General features: G+C 45.5%; 1 protein-coding gene across 4 annotated transcripts in view; it reads left to right on the top strand.

Annotated features, from left to right (window-relative positions):
- The first annotated feature begins 12,883 nt into the window (after window positions 1-12,883).
- Pwwp2a (PWWP domain containing 2A) overlaps window positions 12,884-17,648 on the top strand; it is a 34,991-nt gene continuing 30,226 nt past the window's right edge. For all 4 annotated transcript variants that reach the window (XM_047555682.1, XM_047555681.1, XM_047555680.1 and 1 more), the window contains exon 1: window positions 12,884-13,523. In XM_047555682.1, coding sequence (XP_047411638.1) covers window positions 12,940-13,523 — 584 coding nt within the window. In that variant the 5' untranslated portion in view covers window positions 12,884-12,939. The remainder of the gene's footprint in view (window positions 13,524-17,648) is intronic.

The raw sequence follows: 17,648 nt of genomic DNA, 5'->3' as shown, positions 1-17,648 counted from the left end.
TCAGCGGGCAATGCCTGCCCTGAGGGGAAGCGTGTGGTAGAATGCAGGTCTGCTCTCAGGTTTCCCGGAATTGGTCCAAACTCCTCATTTACAGATGGACAAACCAAGGCCACAAAGCATATCTTAATTAAGTTACAGAGTTGGTTGAACCAAGACCAGAACCCCGGCAACCCGTTTCCCGTGTGCACATCACCTGGCCTTCTTGGCTATTTGAACATCTTCTGCATCCAGCCAATCTCTCTGGACTAGGCACATTTCATGTGTTTAAGACCCTCCCGTGAGCTGGGCATGGTGGCACACACTCGTCATCTCAGCAACTTGGGAGGCTGAGGCAAGAGGATTCCAAGTTGGAGGCCGGCCGGGACAACTTAGTGAGATCCTCTCTCAATATGAATTATAATCATACTAAAAAAGGAATGGCGGGGCTGGGGTCGTGGCTCGGTGGTAGAGTGCTTGCCTAGCATGTGTGAGGCACTGGGTTTGATTCTCAGCACCGCAAATAAAGAAGCAAATAAAATAAAGGTCCATCAACAGCTAGTAAAAATATTTTTTTAAAAAAAGGAATGACAATGTAGCTCAATGTAAAGTATCCCTGGTTTTAGTCCCCAGTACAGGAGAAAAAAATATGTACCCACATGGGGTGAGTGACCGTGGTGTTGGGCAGTATGGGAGCATAGATCTGGAGGGTATTGACAGTAATATGGGGAAACATCCATCTCAATTATTCTGTCTCCTTCTCTTGTCTGGGTCATTGCTGTTGTGGTGCTAGATACCAAACCCAGGGCCTCACACGTGCTAGTCAAGCACTCTGCCACTGAGCTACATCCCCAGACCTCTTTATTTTATTTCGAGACAGGGTTTCCCTAACTTTCATAGGCCAGCCTTGAACTTGCAATCCTCCTGCCTCAGCCTCCCCAGGAATGGGCCAGTATCCCCAGCTTGTCCAGGGTCTTTCAAATAAAAGAGTAAAGCTATAAAAAGGGTCTTTGAGATTTACTTCATTCACCTTGAAATGTCTTCTGTGCAAACATTCTGTCCCTGGTTGACTAAGGAAGACCTTAGGGCTGGGTGGTCTGGCAGTGGGATGCAAATTTTCTCTTTATCCTTTGAGTCATTCTGGCAGAAAACTATTTTCAAATCTAATAATAAAAGAAAACACTTATCAAGCACAATACTATGTGATTTACATACATTTCCTTACTTAATCTTCCCAATGATCCTATGAACAAGGTTCCATTATTATATTGTTTTCATAGATGGAGAAAGGGAGGCTCAGAGAAGTTAAGTAATTTGTCCAAAGTCACACAGCAAGGAAATAGTAGGACCTGATATCCACGAGTCTGAAACCAGTGTCTAAACCAACGAGCTATTACTATTAATAGTCAACATTACAGTTAAGGCTCACATTCATTTCTGACTCCAAGTTGATCCACTCAGTCACTCTCCAAAGTCCCAGGTTTCTCACTTTAAAAGGGAATTAGAGCGTGGCGTGCCTCCCCAGCCTGTAATCCCAGGGACTCAGGGGCTGAGGCAGATGAGTCCCATATTCAAAGCCAGTTGGGCAATTTGGCAAAATCCTGTCCCCAAATAAAACAAAGCGCGCTGGGGTTGGAGTTCGAGGGTAGACTGCTTGCCTAGCGTGGTGAGGGCCCACGGAGGCATCCCCAGAATGGGGGACGATAATAATGTCACCTTCAGGGTTTCGTTTAGGTCTAAATGAGCTAATTTACTTGCGAATCTGTGACCAAAATGGAAGTGGTTGCCTACAGGACTTCCAGTTCAGGAGTTTCAGGGAGGAGCTCACGATCGGACTGCCACGAACTTTGGTGACTCTTAGGGACAATCCGAAGAAGTGTGAGCCCAGGGCTTGTGACAGCGTCGCGGGGTGAGCCGGAAACAGTGGTGCACACCTGTAATCCCAGCAGTGCGAAGGATGGGGAGTGCGGAGCAACTTAGAGAGGCCCCTGACTCAGCGAGACCCTGTCTCTAATAATAAAATGTCAAAAAGGGCTGGGGACGTGGCTCAGGGGTCAAGCACCCCTGGGTTCAATCCCTGGTACCAAAAAAAAGTGAGAACACCTGGGCTCAGAGCAGGCCTCGCACACCCACGATCGATGAGGTCGGTGAGCCCCACGCCAGGAGTAAAGGGGGCTCCGCTCCGGTCTTGGTCTTGGCTGCCTCCTGACAGGGCTTAGATGCCTGAGGCAAATCCCTTCTCCTTTGCAAACTGAGGGGAGAGGACCAGAGCGCGCGTGAGTTCCTGCCCAGCCGTCCACCTGCCCTCTGCCCAGCAGCAGACCACCCCACCCTGGGGACACACACTGTGCCGAGGCTGCAGAGCACGGGCCTGGTGACATCCAGGGCAGGCGGCGCTCAGTTCCCCAGTGGGTGGAAAACGCAGGGGTGGCCTTATTATGAATGAATGTCAAGCAATAACCGCAGGGTTGAAGCTTCAGAAAGAAGTCACTATGGTGACCAAAGCGGAACGAAAGCGTGCCAGCTCCAGGGGCCTCCGAGTTCTCTGCCTTTCATTCCATAACTCTGCCCGGCTCTCTGCACCCTGAGCTCTGCTGTTAAGTGCTTCAAGGTCGAGGGAACAAAGAAAGGACAACTAAATTTTCTTGTCTGTTCCCTTCTTCATCAGACCCGGTGGGAGTGGGCTGAGTCTGGAAGGAATGAGGATTTGCATGGAAGAGCAAATACTGCAGAAAGCGGGGTTGCCTCTGAAGGTTCAGGGGGGCTGCAGCAGAGCCACCTCCATCGCTGGGCCAAGACCCAGGACTTGCTCTGCTGGATGAAAATGCACCTTAGGAATAATTTGGAGTCCTTGAACAACTATCCAGGAACTTGCTTCTCACCTTTACCCACAAACGTCCCCCAGCAGAAATGATGTGCTGTGAACCAAAGAGCACACAGCGGACCTGGGGTGGGGTCCCAGCAGTTCAGGATGCTGAGAGAGGAGGATCACAAGTTCCAGGCCAGACTGGGAAATTTAGAAAGATCCAGCCACAAAATAAAATTCACAAATAAAGAAAGGGCAGGGTGCGGTAGTTTATAGTCTCTAATCTCAGCTATTTGGGAGGCTGAGGCAGGAGGATTGCAAGTTCGAGGCCAGCCTCAGCAATTGAGGGAGACTTGTATCAAAATAAAAAAAATAAGAAGGGCTAGGGATGTAGTTCAGTAGTAGAGCACCTCCCTAGCATGCATGAGGCCCTGCGTACTGTAAGAAAAAACAAAACCCGACACACAGCCCACCCCCAAACTGAACAGAAACGACAGGCTATGGAGCCCCTGGCTTCTCAGTTGAGGACTCTTGTCCCCACTCCATCCCCCTGCCCATCACATCCCGGGACAGCCTAGTCACCCCCCTGTGGCTCTGCATCCACCCATCTTCCAAGGAACCCTGGTTTGGGATCCTCCAATTACAAGATGACCCACCCTGTTTTATTCACTTTTTATTTTTTTTATTTTTTAAAATTATTTATTTATTTATTTTTTGCTGTGCTGGGGATCGAACCCAGGGCCTTGCACGTGCAAGGCAAGCACTCTGCCACTGAGCTATCTCCCCAGCCCTATTCACTTTTTAAATGTATTTATTTCCTTAAGTAAGAATTTAAACACTTTCCCCCTAAGAACTCCATGTTCTTTTTGAAAAACTAGACAATTAGAATACTTGGAACTTGTACCTGGGCATAAGGAAAATCCACAGCGATCCCACCACCTGGAAATAACCATTCATTTATTGAATCTTATGTTTATGAACTCTACAATTTTTTTTCATATGTGCGATACTCAGGGTGGGACCTAGGACCTTGCACATGCTAGGCGAGCGCTGTGCTCGGACTCCGCCCACAGCCCTCTTTATCTTATTATTTTCATTGTTTATTGACTGTGGTTCTGGGGTTTGAACCCAGGTACACTCTACCACCGAGCTATCCTCCCAATTCTTTTTATTTTTTATTTTGAGACATAGTCTCGCTAAGTTGCTGAGGTTGGTCTTGAATTTATGACCCTCCTGCCCCCTGAGTAGCTGGGATTCCAGGCCTGTCTAGCACCTGGCTTCTGCTGGGATTTTTGTTTTGTTTTTGATACTGGGGCTTGAAGCCAGGGCTGCTTAACCACTGAACTACATCCCCAGCCCTTTTTTATATTTTATTTAGAGACAGGGTCTCCCTAAGTTGCTTAGGGCCTTGCTAAATTGCTGAGGCTGGCATTGAACTCGCGAACCTCCTGCCTCAGCCTCTGGAGTCGCTGGGATTAGAGGCATGTGCCACCACGCCCCTTCTGCTGCTTTGAAAACAAATATAAATAAAACAGAGGAAAAAAAAATCAGAAAGAAGACGAACCAAAGTAAGTTAGAGCTGAATATTCAAGCCGTCTTAATGTTTGCCCTTGGACGAGCAAGGGCACAGTCAGAGGGACAGCTGAGAGTGAACACTGACTCGCTGCTTGGGAGGAAGGGCTGGGAAGTACATGGCCCATATAAATGAAGTGCCTGGGCCGCTGCTTCTGGCTCACAGTTTGTTTGTTTGTTATTTATTTATATATTTTGGTACCAGGGATGGAACTCAGGGTGCTTTACCACTGAGTCACATCCTGGGTCCTTTTTATTTTTTTATTTTGAGACAGGGTCTCACTAAATTGCTTAGGTCCCTCACTAAGTTGCTGAGGCTGGTCTCGAACTTGCTATCCTCCTACCTCAGCCTCCCTAGTAGCTGGGATCATAGGTGTGTGCCACCGCACCAGGCAGTGTATCAGTGTCCGCGTATTGGGGGTGCACTTCAGTGGCAGAGCATGTGTTTCACACTGGGTTTGATCCTTAGCACCACATAAAAATAAATAAATAAAATAAAGGTACTGTGCTCATCTACAACTAAAAAATAATTTTTTAAAAAAACCATAAAAAAAAAAACAAAAAGAAATATTCTGCTGGGTGAGATGGCACATGCCTGTAATCCCAGCTACTCAGGAGACTGAGGCAGGAGGATCGCAGGTTCAAGGCCAGCCTCAGCAATTTGGAGAGACCCTATCTCAAAACAAAAAGGAAAAAGTACTGGGGATGTAGCTCCGTGGTAAAGAGCCTACGGGTTCAATCTCCAGTACTGCAAAACAAACAATAACAACAACAACAAATATCATTAGGTGTTTATTTGTTTGTTTTTTCAGAGATTGAGCATAATCAAAGGTGTTTAGAATCTAAGGTCAGCCTTACACTGTGGGCTTGGAACTAGAAAATTTGACAAATGCACACCCATAAGCCATTAATCCAAGAATCCTGTCCCAAGGCATGGCTATGGAAATTTTAAAAAGTCAAAAATCAAAGTTGCCAAGAGTACATTCTTTGAAGACTGACAGTCCTAGTTTCCCTCCTAATCCCTGTCTACACCTTTGGAAGTTTCCTTTGACCTCTCTGAGGCTCCCTTTACCTGCTGGGTTATTGAGGGATTAGTGTTCATCTTGGCAAAACACACAGCACGAAGCCTGGCTGACTATCTTGGTTTACCCAAGACTGTCCCACTTTTTGTTTTTTGTTTTGTTTTGTTTTTTTTTTGGTGCTGGGGATAGGACCCAGAGCCTTGGGCATGCTAGGCAAGCACTCTACACTGAGCCCTATCCCAGTCCCCAAGACTGTTCCACTTCTAATACTAAAGTGCTGCATCTCAGTCAGACCCTCAGTCCCAGCAAATCAAGATGATCAGCTGAAAATCATTCCTTTTAAGATATTTCCTTTGGGGTCAATATTTAAGGAATTATGTTATCATGACAATTATTGTTCTTATTATTATTTGGTACTGGGGTTTGACTCTAGCGGTGCTTAACCACTGAGTCACATCCTCAGCCCTTTTTGCTTTTTATTTTTAGACAGGGTCTTGCTAAGTTGACTACAGCCTTGCAAAATTGCTGAAGCTGGTCTTGACCTTCTGATCCTCCTGTCTCATCGCTGGGATTACAGGTTTGCACCACAGCACCTGACTGCTGACATGAGGATTATTAAGAACATACAAAGAAGGAGCAGCCAGGTACCATGGTGCACACCTGTAATCTCAGGGACTTGGGAGACTGAGGTAGGAGGATTGCAAGTTTGAGTCCAGTCATGGCGATTTAGCAAGACCCTGTTTCAAAAATAAATAAATAAATAAATAAATAAATGATGTAACTCAGTGCTCAGCGGTAGAGCGTCCCTTGGTTCAATCCCCAATATTGGGAGAAAATTATATATGGGAACCAGTGTGAAAACAACACCCCAAGATTGCCGAGGAAGATGTCTCAGAATAGCGCCTACATTTTAGGTGCTTGATTCCTCCAAGTTCACCTCCTTGCTGTCTCCGTCAGGTACCCAGCAGGTGCTCAGTGAATTGTTGGATTAGTGGTACCTCTCCATATGAGGCGTGTCCTCAACATTAGGATTTACCCTGTACTGTAGCGCGATGGGCTTTTTTTTTTTTTTTTTTTTGGTGCCAGAGATTGAACACAGGGGCCCTTAACTACTGAGCCACATTCCAACCCTTTTAATATTTTATTTAGAGGGTCTTGCTAAGTTGCTTAGGGCCTTGCTAAATTGCTGACGGACTTTGAACTTGCGATCCTCCTGCCTCAGCCTCCTGAGCTACTGGGATTATAGGCATGGGCCGCTGTGGCAGGAAGTAATGGCCTCTTCTACCTGCCAGACTGAGGTGAGGATCTGCTAAAAGAGGGCAGGGGTGGACATCCACGTAGAGCAGGAATTTTTAACAGCCCTCAGATGAGGGCGTAGAGCAGGCAACCCCGGGGTGAGATTCAGGGGACCACTTGAAATATTTTCCCTTGTCATTTGTTTAAACATTGAAGTCGAGTGGGGATTGAAGTCCACCCACTCTACTACTGAGCTGCACCCCAGTGCTGGGTGGAACACAGCAGAAGAGATGGGCTGCCTCTGCTGAGATTCACTATAGAAGAAGGTGGCTTCTCTCTTGCTTACAGCTCTCTCTGGCTCTTACGTGCTTGCCGTGGTGACAGGAGCTGGCCTGTGAAGCAGATCTATGTGGCAATAAGCTGAGGGAAGCTTCTGGCCAGTGGCCACTGGGATCTGAACCCTATCAGTAATCATGTGAGCGTGCTTAGGAGTGGACTGTATGAGTCAGGGTTCCCAAGAGAAACAGAACTGAAAGGGATTTAACACGAGGGATTGGCTCCTTTAAACATGGAGGCTGAGAAGGGGCACAAGCTGTCTTCTGCAGACTGGAGCCCCAGCAAAGCAGGGCTGTTATTCTAGACTCAGTCCAAAGGCCCGAGAACCAAAGGAGCTGCTGGAGTAAATCCCAGTCCCAGAGCAGAAGACTCATGTCCTAGCTCAGGCAGGTAGACAAGAGGCAAGCGGGGTGAACGCTTCTTTCCTCTGCAGTTTGTTCCATTCAGGCCTCCAAAGGACTGGATGATGCCCCACCCCACCGGGGAGGACCATCCACTTTACTGGGTACACCAATTCCCATGCCAATCTCATCTAGAAACATCCTCACAGATGCATCAGAAATAAGGTTTAATCGGGGTTCCCTGTGGCTCAAACTGACACATCAAATCACTTGGGCCCTTCTCTGGTTAAGCTTTTAGCTAGGACCATGTCTAGATCACAGCCCTGTGAGAGATTCTGAAACAGAGGATCCAGGTAAGCTATGCTGGTTTTCTGGTTCACAAACACTGTCATAAAATATATGCTTGTTGTTTAAGAAAGGAAAACACCAGAGTTATAGATAACGAATACAGACTTACTACAGAAAAGTACACATAAGCATGCTGCTTGATGTATTTTTTAAAAATATTTTTTAAATATATGCTAGTTGTAGATGGACACAATGCCTTTATTTTATTTATTTAATCTTATGTGGTGCTGAGGATCGAACCCAGTGCCTCACACATGCTAGGCAAGTGCTCTACCACTGAGCCACGGTGCCAAACCCTAAAAATGTGTTAGTCACATTGTAGATGGACCTTATTTTTTTTATTATTTATTTATATGTGGTGCTGAGAATCAAAGCCAGTGCCTCACACATGCTAAGCAAGTACTCTACCACTAAGCCATAACCCAATCCCTGATGTATTTTTTTAAACTTTAAATTTTTTGCTGTTCTTGGGACCAAATGCAGGGATTCCCACGTACTAGGTAAGCACTCTGCTACTGAGCTACACTCCCCACTCCTTAATTTATTTTATATTTTGGGAGCAGGGATTGAACCCAAGTGTGCTTTCACCACTGAGGTATATCCCCAGTCCTTTTTAGTTTTTAAATTTTTTTATTTTTGTGGGTATTGGGGATTGAACTCAGGAGCACTCAACCATGGAGCCACCTCCCAGCCCTATTTTGTATTTTATTTACAGACAGGATCTCACTGCGTTGCTTGCTTAGCGCCTCACTTTTGCTGATGCTAGCTTTGAACTCTTTTTTTTTTTTTTGTGGTACTGGGGAATTGAAATCAGGGCCTTGTACTTGCGAGGCAAGCACTCTACCAGCTGAGCTATCTCCCCAGCCTGGCTTTGAACTCTTGATCCTCCTGCCTCAGCTTCCAGAGCCGCTGGGATTACAGGCGTGCACATCCATGCTGGCTATTTTTATTTTTTGAGATACTGGGGATTGATCCCAGGGATGCTTTACCACTGAACTGCAACACTAGGCTTTTCTAATTTTTACTTTAAGACAGGCTTTCACTAAGTTGCTCAGGCTGGCTTTGAATTTGCAATCCTCTTGTGTCAGTCTGCGGAGTTACTGGGATTACAGGTGTGTGCCACCATGTCTGGCTTCCTTGAAGCATATTTAAAAGTTGGACATACCTGTGTAACCAGTACCCAGACCAAGAAACAGAAATTATCAGAATTCAGCAAACCCCATTCATAACATCTGTTAGTCACTAGCTGCACTGCCCTTCCTCACCCCCTGCCAGGGATAACCCTATATCCTGATTTCCAACAGCATCTATTTGAAGTCAGGTACGCTTGTGCATGCCTGCAATCCCAGCTGCTCTGGAGGTTGGGGCAGGAGGACTGCAAGTTTGAGGCCAGCCTGGGTGAATTTGCAAGACCCTGTTTCAAAATAAATAAAACCCAAAGGCTGGGGATGATGTAGCTCAGTGGCAGAGCACTTGCCTAGTAGGCATGAGGTCCTGGGTTCAATTCTCAGTACTATTAAAAAAAAAACAAAAACCAAACCCAGCAGCATTTTTTTTTTGCTTGTTTTTATGAGATCACACCATATGTACAAAATAGCTTTTAAGCTGTTTCTCAGAGAGATCCCCTGATAGATTGAGAACTACTGAGACACAGTGACAGAGCCAATGATTGACACATTTGTCAGCAGTTATCCATCTCCATGTCAGTCTTGGAGCAGAACTGACTCTACAAGAGAAATATTGGTTACCTACATGGAAACAGGCGCAGAATTAGAGGAACAACTCATTCAGTCCCTATGGTTTGGCAGTTATGTCCTATGAGAAAATCCATTCCCTTTGTCCTGAATGAGTCTCTGCTCCCCATATTTTCTTCTTTGTATAATGGATTTCCCACAAAATCCAGGCCCACAAAAATAACCACCTAAGCCATATTTAAACATATTTATCCTTCTTTGTGTACCAACATCCTAGTGTTTCAGTTTTTACTTAGTGAAAACAAGTTTGATTATTGGGGGTCAACAACCCTCATGTACAATGAACCCCAGATGCAGTAATAAGACAAAGCTTCTATCCCTTGTTGCTAACAGATATTGAGCTCCTTTTACTCTGATTGAGGGCCTATGTTATGCCCTTTTTACCTTATATCATTAAAAACAAACCCTTTGGGTAGGTAGTTATTATTAAAATATAAATTTAAAAAATATATATAAATGAGATCACACAAGATGTACAAGATAGCTTACAAATGAGCAAAGAGGCTAAGCGACTCGCCTAAGATCATTCTCAGATCACACGGCAAGCCAGAGTCTGACCTGGGAGTCAGACACAGGTGTATTCACTTCCACTCGTGAGTTTTTAGTCACTTAATTGTAGGACCCTGCAGAGCTTGAAATCAAAGTCTGTTTGTGACAGAGAGGATCTGCTGAAGCAACCAGCTGGATTGCTTATCCCTGCCAATCATCTATCCATCCAACCATCCATCCATCTATTCAACCATCTGTCCAACTCTCCAGCTATCCACCCAGCCCACTGTCTAGCTAGCCACACACCATGTGGATCTCCATGACATAGACATCAAGGGTCTCCTCTGTGCCCATTCTATGCCAGGAGGACGCTGACTGCAGAGTGACTCGGAGACCTCAGCAAGTGTAGAAGCCAGGTTCCCCACTAGATCTGGAGTTCCCTGAGGGCAGAATCCCTTCCTTCTGTATCTTTAATATCTGACATATGATTTGGGCCTTGTTTTCCTTTCCAACCTCATCTCTTCCACTCATCTTCTTGCTCATTCCTCTTCAACCACGCTGGAACAAATCAAGCTCTCTTTGCCTCAGAACTTTAAGCAACTGCTGTTCTTTTTGACCCAAATGTACACCTGGTGATGTCAATAGCTGACTCTTTCTTTTCCTTTGCATCTTAATGAAAATGTCCTGTCCTTAAAGAGACATCTTCTGCCTACCTTCTCTGCCCTCCTCTAGAGGGGACACCGTTTTGCCCCTCCTCAACTGCTGTCCCCTTACCCTGTTTATATCTCTTATAGCATTGCTCACAACCCATCATGATCTTGTTTATTCATTTTTAAAAAAAATTTCTTAGCTTTCCAACTAGAGAAAAAAGGTCCAGGAAGGCAGCTACTAAATCTTTTGTATCCTTTCTGGCATGACTTCCTCCTTCCTAGCCCAGTATGCACCTGATGCACAGCTGGCCTTCAATATTGATTTGCTGAATGAATGAATGAATGAATGGATGAAGGATGCATGGCCAGATATTCCCAGCATTAGAAGGCCTGAGGACTATTGGAGAATAGACCTCGAAAGCTAGGGTGAGAACAGAGAGAGGGCCCTGAAAGTAAAGCAGCAGATGGTTCACTGGAGATGAACATAGGAGACCAACGGATTTGTGAGTGGCAGAATGAAAATGGCAGTTTAGGAGGGTGACTTACTATGTCACAATATAAATCTGAAATGTAAACTAGACCCAAGTTTTATTTTTCTCCTTGTGGGAGATTATACAATTGGAAACTCAGGCTCTCAGAATTTCATAGCCTATGTGTTACGGTTAACACATTATGGAGAACTCTAGACAAGGGTCATGGAAGAAAAGTATCTTGCCTGCAAGAGATGATTTTCCCCCCCACCCCCTGGTGCTGGGCCTGAAAAGCAGGGCTTTACTCATGCAAGGCAAGTGCCAATTCCTTAAACTGACTAAGACTCTGCTTCCTCATTTGTAAGAGAAAGAAGACGTAACACAGGATTTTAAAATGAAAGGTTATGGGAAAATCCCTGCTACAGAAGGAACACTAAGTACATTCATTTCCTTCTATTATTTTGAAGTAAGATTCTGAAATTTCCCTGTTTGACATCTCCTACTGAACTTTTCCCAAGAGCCACCTGATGTGAAATAAACAGGACACACAATGATATTTGCTTATTGCCGGTTTTGGACTTTTTAATGCAAAATTGGAATTCTGACTGTGCAGTTTACCAGTTGAGTGATCTTAGCAGTCTTTTTATTGTATTTTTAAAATAAAATGAGTATAATAATAGTGCCCGTAAGAATCAAACGAGATGGTATATTACAGTATACTAGTACCTGATGTATGGTACTCAAAAAATGTTAGCTGCAATTATTTTTTTAGAAATCCATCTTTATTTCCCTCAACACGGGAAACTTTTCTTCCCTCTGTCTTGTAGGCGTACTTACTGTCTATAATGTCTGATCTTCTACAGAAAAGGACTGATCGAGGGCAGTCTGAGAGAAACATGTTCAGATTTATCCAGAGTAACAAAACCAAAAGGTTTAAAATGGAAGTAGAGAAGTAGGTGCATCAGGACACTGAAGAGACATTTTTTATATCCATTAACATAGGACAAGTCAGGAAAGAAAAAAAGCTTGAGCAGGGACCAGGCGTGTCCATTTTTTGGAGAGAACGAGCAATGTCTCAGGACTGCTCTCACTTTGTCTAGTGTGTAAGCTGTCTCTACTCTTTCTTTAGCATTTTACTTCTTTGAAATCAGTAAATTCCTGGAAAGTGGAGATTAGTTCTTTGTTCCTAAAAAGTGAAGGAGACACCAGTCCCCTTGGTGGCTGCCATGAGTTTATGGAGAATGCAGTGTACATCATACTATACCCAGCACCTAGTAAAGTGACTAGCAGAGTAGGCGCTCAAAAAGTGCTTGCAGAATTATTCTCAAACTTTAGTTGTCCTTACCAAAGGCGCCTGTCGTGCCCACACTCAGCCTCAAGCAGGTCCGCCCCTAGAAATAACATTTATTCTAAGGATCTCCGCGCAGAGATTCCTGGGAAGTGGTTCCCCTCCCGCATTCTCTCGTTACTCCCCCTTCTCCGTCACCTTTGAAAGAACAAGCGCACCACGTGATCGCCTCCTTTCGCTGATAATGGGCAGGAGCGTAAGCCAACCGCAAAGCTACATTTTTCCTTCCGACCAATAGAAAGAGGAGATAAATACGGAGCTCGGCTATTGTGATTTCCCCCGCCCCCTTTGAGCCCACCCCGACTCCTCCTCTCAGATGCGACATCTGACAAGTCATCTGGCCAATGAGAAGTTCTTATTCTGTGTGGGCGGGATGGACTGAGTAGATGACCGACGTCCCAGCCAGGCCAATGGCATAGTACAAGTGCGGGAGGGGTGTAGGATGGAGCCAATGGCGCGGTGCCAATGGCGAGCGTGAGGGAAAGGGCGGGACGAAACTGTTCGCGGGAGGGAGGGGAAGGCCTAGGGAACCAAGCAGCGGTGCCGCCGCCGCCGCAGCCCGAGTTGGAGGAGGGAGAAGCCAGGAAGAAAATGGCGGCCGTGGCTGCAGAGGCGGCAGCGACTGCAGCGTCCCCCGGGGAGGGGGGCGCCGGCGAGGCCGAGCCGGAGATGGAGCCCATACCCGGCAGCGAGGCCGGCACTGACCCCCTCCCGGTCACGGCCACTGAAGCGTCTGTGCCGGACGGCGAGGCCGACGGGCAGCAGTCCGCTCCTCAGGCCGATGAGCCGCCGCTCCCGCCGCCGCCGCCGCCGCCAGGGGAGCTCGCCCGCAGCCCGGAGGCGGCGGGGCCGGAGCTGGAGGCTGAGGAGCAGCTGCCCGACCGGGTGGCGGAGCCTGCGGTCGCCGCGTCTCAAGAAGGGCCGGACCTTCCACCTTCCCCAGCGCCGCTTCGCGAGCAGCCCACGGCTCCCGAGGAGCGCGAGGACACGCCGCTGCCCCAGCCCGCAGCCCCGGCGCTGGTGCCGCCGGCGGGCGGGGACTCCGCGGTGTCGCAATTGATTCCCGGCTCCGAGGTGCGAGTCACTCTGGACCACATCATTGAGGACGCGCTCGTCGTATCGTTCCGCCTCGGAGAGAAGCTCTTCTCCGGGGTCCTCATGGATCTGTCCAAAAGGTACCGCGCCCGTGCCCAGCCCGCTGCCGCCGGCTCGGTCCCCAGGGAGAGAGCGAGCCGCGGCGGCCCCTTCGCCCCCGGCTCCTGCCACCGGGCGCGCGGGGCCCCGCCGCCTGCACCGCTCTCCAGTTCTGAGCTGCGCGTGGCGCGCGCTCCGCGTGGGGCAGCGCGCGAGGCTGGGAGAGCGCGGTGCCTGCCCCAGGTGGGCGCCTGCGCGGGCAGGTGTGCCACGGGTCGCGGGGCACGGGTGCAGATGGGCTCGTGGATCTCGCCTCCCACTCCCAGCCTCCTGCCACTTGGCTCTGGCTTACCCACCGAAGGGCGGGTGGGTTAATGCAAAATACAGATGGAGTTTTTCGGGGAACCGGGTACTGGGAGGAGGAGATGCACAGGAGGCACTTGTCTGTCCTCAAATTAACCTTTAACTTTAGCGGGGTTGGAGAAGAGGGTTTGTGCATTGGGGTTCTCAGAAGGTTACCTGTCACTCCTTACTGGGGAAAGAGCGTTTGTTAAGTTAAACCTTTTAACTGTTATTCTTACGCTACTGGCAGTAATTCCCCATAGGTAACTATTAAATAGGGAAGCGCAGTTTGCTAATTTTAATGATAGTTTTTAGAAATATCTAAAGAAGAGATAGGATATATATACTTTCTGATCTTTGTTTACATAACTTCTAATACTATAGTATAGATGCAGTTTAAATTTATGTCGCTCCGTGTCCGCACCCCGCCACCCCCCCCCCCGCCCCCACGACCTGGGAATTGCACTCTGGGGCACTTTGTCACTGAGCTACATCGTCGGGCCTTTTTGTTTTTTGTTTTGAGACAGGGTCTCACTTAAGTTGCTTATAGCCTCTCTAAATTGCTGAGGGAACTTCAAACCTGCCACCCTCCTGTCTCAGCCTCCCAAGCGGCTGGGATTACCCGCCCCCCATGTTTCTCTTTTGATTTAAAATGTTTATGGGCACTGCTTTAAACAGGTAAAAAGGATAATTTGCTTTAAGTTAGAGTTAAGTTAACCTTTTTATTCTCTTCTTTTGCAGATATGAAGTGCAGAGACTCCCATTCACGGCTCTCCATTCTGTTTCGTGCAACAGCACACACTGATGGTGTCTCACCTGTTTGGAAATGACTTATTAGTATGTTTTACTTTTAATTCCTTGCCCTCCCATCAATTTTCAGAAATCCTTTTCCATATGGGAAAAAAAGAAACATTTAAAATTCATATGGAAGTATGATGTTCTGGGGAAAAGATGGGAGCAGTTACACTTGCTCCATATGTTATTTAATCTTAATTTTTTAATTTTTTTGGCAGTGCTGGCAAATGAACCCAGGCTTTATGCATGCTAGGCAAGCACTCTACCACAGTTAGTTACAGTTACACCCATCCCTTTTTTTTTTTTCTTTTCTTTTTTTCTTTTTGTAGTGGGAATTCAACCTAGGGCTGTTCTACCAACAAGCTACATCCCCAATCCTTTTTATTTTTACTTATTTATTTTTGTGGTGCTAGGGATTGAACCCAGGGCCTTGTGCATGCAAGGCGTGCACTCTAACAACTGAGCTATATGCCCAGCCCTATTTTTATATTGAGACAAAGTCTTGCTAAGTTGCCCAGGATGGCCTTGAACTTGCTATCCTTTTGCTTCAGCCTTCCAAGTAGCTTGGATTACAGGTGTGCACCACCCTGCCCTGCAATTAAAAAAATTGGGGCTAGGACTTTTGTTTTTATAGTTAGAAAGCAGAATAAGACAAGTGTCTTCTTCTGATGTATTTATTAGTGACAGACACTCTAGTGTGTATGCTATTGAATCAAACAGAAGAGGCCAGTGATTGTGAGAGAATCTGAATTTCAAATCTGCAAAAGAAAGGTGCAACAAGGTAAGTAGTTTTTAGAAATGGAATAGATAGTGCTTTCCTTTCCTTTCCTATTTTTTGGTGCTCATTCTGTCAGTTTTGATTTTTTAAAATTTTTCTTGGTAGTGAATTGCAATTTTGAGTTTTGGTCTAGTTTGCTAACAGTGTTTCTTATAAACAGTGATTTCTTCAGTTGGAGGAGCTTTTTTTTTTTCCCCCTTCTTCTTCTTCTTCTTCTTCTTTTTTTTTTTTTTTTTTAATGAGACAGGGTCTTGCTATGTTGCCCAGGCTGGCCTCCAACTCTTGGGCTGAAGCAATACTCCTGCTTCAGCTCCTTGAGTAGCAGACCGAAGTAGCTAGAATTGCAGGTGACACTTGCCACTGCATCTGTCCATCTGTCTTCAAAGAGCTGTCCTTAATATGAACCTTTTGCATTTGAAATTTTTAAAGTAAAAAGATCTTACCATTACAGTTTTTAAAAAAGCCATTAAGGGGACCATCTCAATTTGTTTTTCAGTGTGAGGTGGAACCTAGGCCCTTGCATGTATGATAAGCAAATTCTCTACCATTGAGCTCCAGCTCCAACCCCATATCAAATTTTTAATTCTTGAAAATATTCATTGAACACTTTGGTATGTAATGTGATGTGGTACCCTCCTAGGTATTTTGAGTACTATGTATGATACATACACAGTCCCTTGCCTTCTACTTTGTGGGAGAGACCAGTCATGGAAGTGATGAGGAAATAAAGCACAGTGACTTTACAGTTTAGCTATTCAAGGTATTATTGTGGGACCAATGATTGACTGGTTTGGAGTTCCTTTTTCATTAGACAGTGGAAGATGGACTTGCCGGTATTATTTAAATCTGCACTTGGCACCCCCCCTCCCCACACACACTTTTTTTGGTTGTTTTTTTTCCCCAGTGCTGGGGACGGAATCAAGGTCTTCGCCCTTGCTAGGCAAGTGCACTACCCTGAGCCATGCCCTCAGCCCTGTACTTACCCTCATTGTCTAATTTCATATATAGTCCTGGGGTTAACTGATGGATCCAGAAAATTTTCTTCTTTTCCTTTCTTTTTTTAAAAATAAATTCTAACCAGGGCCATGATTATACTATATTCATTAGTCACTTTAAAAATAATTTGTATCCTATTTGAATTGGCCATTGAATTGTACCTCTAGGGAAAAATAACAGGAGTTTCCTATTGAGAACCGTTTTTGTAGCAGGCATTGGACCACATGCTTTAGTTTTTATAACTCTGGTGGTATTTTTCATTTATCTAGCAGGAAATTGAGGTTCATTTAATTTGGCCAGTTGGCTTGTAAGTAAAATTAGGATTCAAGCTTAAGTTGAACCAATTCTAAAACCTCCATTTTTTTTTTCTACTTTGATATTAAAGAGTTAGTTGGGCTAGCAACTTTTCTTTCAAGCAGAAAGTAAAAAAAATATGTATTTCTGAAATTTAGTACTTGATTTTAGTGACGTGTGGGATAATATAAAGGATATGGATCTTGGAGTCAGGCAGTTTCTTTAGTCAGTTAGGAGCCATGTTTCTGCTCTGGACACTCCCTGTTTCCTTAGCTTGAATACTGGAGTACACAGAGCTCTGAAACTTTGATTCCTGTCTGTGAGATAACTGGGGAAGAATTAACATTTGGGAGACCATATCAATGTACGTGTGCCTTTCTTCAGTCTTCAAAAAGACTAGTTAACTGCTTTTTTTTTTTTTTTTTTTTTTTTTTTTTTGGTGCTAGGTATTAAACCCAGGGCTCCACGCTTGCTAAGCATGTCCTCTACCACAGCACTGCTCCTCCAGTCTCTCTCTAGTTCTTCTAAGGCTAATTTATTTGGCTTTGACCAGTTCCCTTAAGCATAAACAAGCAGGCTTAAGCTTCAGTTTATATACATAATGACATTTTAGAAGGGACAGGTGATTTTCTTGAACCATATTTTAGATGATAGTCCCATAAGATTATATTACCCAGTAAAGTTATAACTGTCTTCGTTTGTATAAATATACACTGATGTTCTCAACCATGACACATTCTCAGAACATATCCCCACAATTAAGCAACACATGACTGCACATGTAAAGTGAATAGCATGAACAAGTGGCCTGTACCATCCTGGTTTGAGTGTTATTTCTCCTTTCGTCTAGGTATCTTGTTTTGGCTGTAAGTAACATGGTTTCCCAAAAAGGAGGAGGGTATTTGAGTATCTGGTTAAAAACATTTCGTTTAGTATAGTACTTATTTGAAACTGAATGCCT

This window comes from Sciurus carolinensis, chromosome 6, assembly GCF_902686445.1.
Source record: "Sciurus carolinensis chromosome 6, mSciCar1.2, whole genome shotgun sequence".
NCBI classification, from domain to species: Eukaryota; Metazoa; Chordata; class Mammalia; order Rodentia; family Sciuridae; genus Sciurus; species Sciurus carolinensis.
Note: the sequence above shows the minus strand (reverse complement) of the source record. Positions and strands in the feature narration are given on the sequence as shown.